The sequence below is a fragment of the Prenolepis imparis genome, unplaced genomic scaffold (genome assembly GCF_030444845.1).
Source record: "Prenolepis imparis isolate NDT839.2.m4 unplaced genomic scaffold, iyPreImpa1.0 SCAF_6, whole genome shotgun sequence".
Taxonomy (NCBI): Eukaryota; Metazoa; Arthropoda; class Insecta; order Hymenoptera; family Formicidae; genus Prenolepis; species Prenolepis imparis.
In genome coordinates, this window is record NW_028141164.1 from 4,881,811 (window position 1) to 4,887,810 (window position 6,000).

The 6,000-nt window shown below is 41.3% G+C and overlaps 1 protein-coding gene across 1 annotated transcript in view; it reads right to left on the minus strand.

The window, feature by feature from the left end:
• Positions 1 to 5,795, minus strand: part of Ser (protein serrate) — a 42,010-nt gene extending 36,215 nt beyond the window's left edge. The window contains exon 1 of the mRNA XM_083039690.1: positions 3,807 to 5,795. Coding sequence (XP_082895816.1) covers positions 3,807 to 3,854 — 48 coding nt within the window. The 5' untranslated portion in view covers positions 3,855 to 5,795. The remainder of the gene's footprint in view (positions 1 to 3,806) is intronic.
• Between the last annotated feature and the right edge of the window lie 205 nt (positions 5,796 to 6,000).

Here is a 6,000-nt window from a genome sequence, read left to right on the forward strand (position 1 = left end):
TCGCCGGCGAACACACACGCATCGTACTTTTAACCCGGCAATTTACATTTGATATTTATAATTTAATCATTTTCGCGATGATTGTGCTCTCTCGGGTTCTCTTCTCTTTCCCCGAGATATTACGGCGGAACGACGGGATAACTTTGAGAGAGAAATATAAGTTGTAATTATTTTTATTTTAACACGCGCGCAGTCTTTTCCAAAAAATATAAACCTTACTCGTATGTATATTATTTCAGAATTCTCTTGGTTTATTTCGCGTTGCTCGATTATTTTACAAATAACTCTGAAAATTCGATAGCATTTAATGTGGATTAATATAGTTGCAAATTTCACGAGTTTGTCTGCGATAAATAATGGAATGCTGAAATTCGTGTATATCTCGACAAGCTTCCAACACAATGAACGACTAAATAATCATATTATAATTCATGCAAAAAGAAACACCCGCATAGAGTTTGACATTAACATACTACATATAATTGCAACATTAACATACATTCCTGATGCAATGTAATGGTGTGGTGTGACAAGTGCAACCCGCAGACAGAATACAAACTATCTACATATTTCACATAAGTTCAAATTGAACGTTACGTATAAAATTAATTTTAAAAAGAGTTGATAGAATTGCTAAATAAAAAACAGAATATTTATAGCGATGTGATGCCATAGAGTCATAGAGAAATATAAATTCGTAGCAATAATGGAGATTGCGTGATATATATTGTCGTTTCTGGACAAAGCTAACCGAGAAAGTAATACGAGGGGCACGGTAAGAAAATTATAACGCGAGTGACGGGGCAACATCCGCAAAAAACCATATTTATGGCGTAAATATGTATCTCCCTTGGTTAAGAGAATAAGGAGAAGGATGTAGCGCCGCGCTCTCATATCCTTGTGCAATTCGCGGGAAAATCGCATTACAAGAGTAGTCGTTCAGCGACACGTTACATATAGTATAGTACACAAAATGACCATGATTACGTGGACAATATGAAATGTGTCGTAAGATGTTGATTATAATTAAAAGCATATTCCGATCATGGATTTTTTGCATGTATGTAAAACTTGATTGCATTCCCGATCGATCTTTGTACGTAGTCATAAAAAACATTAAGTATTATAATATAATTTCTCTTAATTATGTTGATTCTTCGAAAAATCACAAGTTGTTATTTTTCCCTGATAGCAATTTCGGCAGTTTATTTAGCTGTCTGATATTAAAAAATAAATTCAAATATATTAATCTATAGTTAAAGTTTGACATGTAAACTAAATGCCACTTTTACAAGGTGCTACTTCTACAAAGAACGATTTCGTTCAGAGAGCGAACGTCGTATAAGAAAGTAATGAGGGAGCTTTTTATCGCGTCAATATTCTAAGGGCACAGATAATTTAATAAACCGCATCGAATGAATCATTGCTTCTCTCGCATCTATTTATCTAATCGTTCCACTTTACAGCAGTGTGCCACTGTTGATTTGTAATATATGTAATTAATATATAATCGCTTTTCACACATCAATATTGAGATCAACGCGCGATTCTAGTGGATATAATAATCATTCTAGTTAATTAACCTGATTATATAATTTATATTCAAGGTTCTTATACATATATATAATTTATTATATGTAATTTATTATGTCAGAATATGCTAATATATCGGCGAACAATTTAGATATCAGAAATAAAATTAAACTGCGTATTTCTCTTTTTCTCAAATCGAATATGTTACGCATATAAAATAATTTTGCCGATGCATGTAAAAACAATAAAAAGGTATAGATCGAGAAAATTTTAAGAAATTATATAGATTATTAAATATTATAGATTTAATTCGTAGATTTATGTGAAAAAATATTTTATTATTTATTTTTATATCATTAAAGTTAATAGACGTGACTTTTTTTTTAGCAAAACTGATTTAAGATATTTCTCGCATACACATATTTAAATGTATATATCCATTAATTGAAAATAAACTTGGTGTATATTTTTCAAATATAATTAATCATTAATCGACATCTGCAGTATTATCTATATCGCTCGTATATGTTGAATGAAAATTTAGCGATAGGAAAAGAAATGCGATAATAATATTAATAAAAGATTCATTCGTTTTTACGTTATCTCTGCGTAGACGGCTTTGTATCACTGATCGTTCTACAAGGCGGAAGACTACGAGATGAAAACACATACGTGAGAACGGCCTCGCGTCGCAGATGCTGCATTACGCACGATAGCACCTTGCACGATGATGCAACAAGCGGTATAAACTGTGAACACTCATTGAAAGGAGCTAACGCTGCAGATCTCTCAGATGGTCGTGATCTATAATGATCGAGTATGGAAATCTCGTATATATGCATATACATATACACTCTCTTTTGCAAATCAACTTCCGACACACGATCGCGACGTATCAGCGGATCTTGTTTAAATCATAACGAGATGATATTCGTTTGAGCACACACAGGTGTGCTTCCTATTACATTATCCTATTACATTATGTCCAATGTGGAGCTAAGACATATAAAATTGTAACTAATATACCAGTCATCGACTGACATTCATCCCGCCCGTAATTCATTTCAGCACAAACGCTGTAATTATAATGCATGTCTTGCATATGCGTTATAGCGATATAATTATAGCTTCATTTTAAGTGAACCATTAAATGCAATAAATAAAGACATCGTAAATTGTGTGACGTTAGATTTACAGCAATTAATTTTTACTCTTTTTTTTTTTCGGCGCAACTTGGTGGCAAGTGCAATAAGGGGGAAGAGTTTATATTGATTCAAGCTACATACGTTTATACTACCGGTGAGCGGAAAAATATCTAGTGTGTAAACGCGTAATAAGAGAAGCTTCAATCGCGCACAAATACATGGTAATGGCCGCGCCTGTCGCAACTGTTTATTTTTACGAATGGTACATGTGGCCCCGGGATATGTGTGTATATATGCACGCTGCGCTTGCATCACCTGTTCGAGAATACCACTTGTATCGCTGCATTGACTTTTTCCCCCGATCTCACTCCCCGAACTCACTTGTCGAGGCTCGGGAACGGGACATTTTTTTCACTCGACTTGTTGTTAAAAAGTTGAAACTTTTTCATGACGATCGATCGATCGATCGATCGATCGAGAAAGAGAGAGAAAAAGACAGCATTGTAAAATGTTAACGCAATAACGTTAGCTTGTGTCTTAACGACCGCGGAAACCGCCGTTCGCGAGGAGTAAAAAGTGCGCGTTCGCGTTGATTATGAGTACAAATAGCGCTAACGATCTTCTCGCATGCCGTGCTTTCTACAGCTCTTAAATACCGACTTAAATGTCTGCGTTAAAAGTTATTGCAATTAAGTGCGGAATTTACATTGCTAATAAGCTGCGTGTAACGTGTGATATTGGAGATATGTTTCAGTTATTTCAATATACATGTTAATATATAAAATCAGTATTTTAAAGCACGTTCAATTTTTTTATTTATATTTTTCCCTACCCCTTCATTGATAAAACTGTCGACTTGCATAATTTGCTGTATATACCATACTTCGCAGGTTCGCGTAAAATACAGAAATGAAGCAAATTAATTACGTCGCGACTTTGAAGTTTATTCTCTGGAAAATGTTTTCTCTTTCTCTTCTTTACTCGTCTATTCTAAAATTTGATTCGTTCGTATTTGCAGGCGATTTAAAGGCGCGTCTTAAAGACGCAGCGTCTATTATTGGATATTTGAAATGAGATCCCTTTCAATCAAGAGTTCTCTAGCGAATAAGAGAGAAAGAAGATCCTTACCTGTATGAGGTGGGCAAGGAACAGGACGTAGGCGGCGGCCGCCCTCATGTCTCTCCCTGGGGAATCCCTCGACTACCGCATATCACCGATATCCCCGCGCCGTTCCTCGGCCGCTTCCACCAAGCACTCCTTCGTCGAGGTGTCCTCTTGTTGCTCCGTATCCCTCGTTCTCTTTCTCTCACCACTCTCACCGAATTGATTATTATCGATCGCTATTATCGGCACACTGCACACCGTAGATCCTTTCGGTCCGCGCACCAAATAAATACACCGAATATCCACTGGATCGAAAAGTGTCCTCCTCGCGGAGGGACGATTTTTCTCGTCGTTCTATGTGAACACTGAATAACACTCGTCGACACTTTGCTGATAACCGGAGAATTCGCGTTTCACGTCCTCGTAAGGATTCCCTTGGAGGAGAATCCGAGAGCGAGTGGATTGCTCGTCGACAGAAGCGAGGCTCGAGGAAAAACGAGGTTAGGGGCTCCACCACCTTCGCGACGCGACACAAGTGTACCTTTCGAATAACTCGCGCGACTACTTAACGATATATCTTGGCGCGATACGATCGTCTTCTCCTTTTTTTTTTTCTTCCTTCTTCTCTTCTCTCTTCGCGTATATTCTTTCGGTTATAGGGTTAGGTTCGCTCGAGCGTCGGTTTTTTTGCGCGAAACTAATCGAATCGCGTCTAACTTCGTTTCCACGAATCCGACTCACGGGAGATTATTCGGAGAAGATGAGACTCGCCGCCGAATTCGTTGGACGAGGAGAAAGCGAGGGCTCGCGCGCGAAAGTTCGACTCGGCACCTGCTTTCCTCGATTCCGAAGCACGAGCCACGACGTCCAGCAGCACGTGTTCCACGTACTTATCGGACGATCCGACGAGTTCATAGAAATCGATCGGGGAAGCGTCGATAGCGTCGCGTTATATTCTCTCTTCTCGGACGCGCGCACAATTTATGATTGAATCCGACTTGGCTGCTTCTTTTTCGTCGGTCGATCCTTTAATCTTCAAACATGTCGTAATACGTGAAAGATATACGGTAACATGAAGCTCTCGAGCTATCAGATAATTTTACTTGAACGTAGCAATGTAGCAATCCTCGATGCGCGAGTCACGAGGGGACGCGAAGACAACTTCACGGAATAGAGCACTTCGAAGGTTAAACTTTCGTTTCTCGATTAAGTAAAATCCGTTCACTCACACGCGAATAACTGAATCCCTGAAGTCCTCTCCGGAGAAGCTGGATTTCTTCTTTGACACTTTGTTCGCGCACACGCGTTTGCTGCTCCGCAAAACAGTCGGCGGCCGCGTTCCGTTTGCGTTTGTGCCGCCGAGACGAACCAACAGGTGCATGCACGTGTCTGGCGAACGGCGGCAACGTAATGTCGCGACTCGTACGTGTGTGTGGATACGTCGCACTGTTTCGTAGCCGACACTTACAACAGTATGTGTATGTGTGTGTGTGTGTGTGTGTGTGCGCGCGCGCGTTTGTCTCTGGACCGCTTCCAGCACTGTATCGTACGCGCACGTTGGAGCGCGGAAACGCAGCAGCCTTCGCGGGATATACACACAACTCGGTCGCTCCGGGGATACTGAGTCGAAGCCGCAGGCCGGCCTGCGGGCCTCCCCCCTTTCTCGCGCGCGTCCCCTTCTCCAGTCATTCTACCTCCAGGAGCACGGACGATCTCTCCCCTTACGTTCGTCCCGCGCTCAACCATGCATCCTCGCGAAGAGTCCTCTCTTTCTTCAACTCCCGCATCATGTTGCCGCACCACACACACACACACCGTTCACCAGCCGGCCTCGTTCCTTTTCTCTCCTCTTGCTTGTAACTCCTTTGTCTCTCTCGCTCTCTTTCTTATATGCTCTCGCATGTACATCTCTTGCACGTGCGTGTGCATCTCAGGCCCATGTATGTGTGTGTGTGCGTGTCGCGAACATCTCGAGGGCTCTTTGCTCTCTCTTGCCTTTCTATGAGGCATTACACGACGACGACGACGTACACTTGTGCCCCTCGCGCCGGGATGCTGAGGTCCGAGCTGAAACACGAACGGCCGAGCTTATATACAGTTTCTTACAATCGGTTTCATCACGAGCGGCGAGTCGGTGTTGTGTATTCTCACCTCTTCTCTCGCGAGATCCAGGCGAGAACGCGTGGCTTACTCGGAGCGTGCACCGACCGACCCCTCG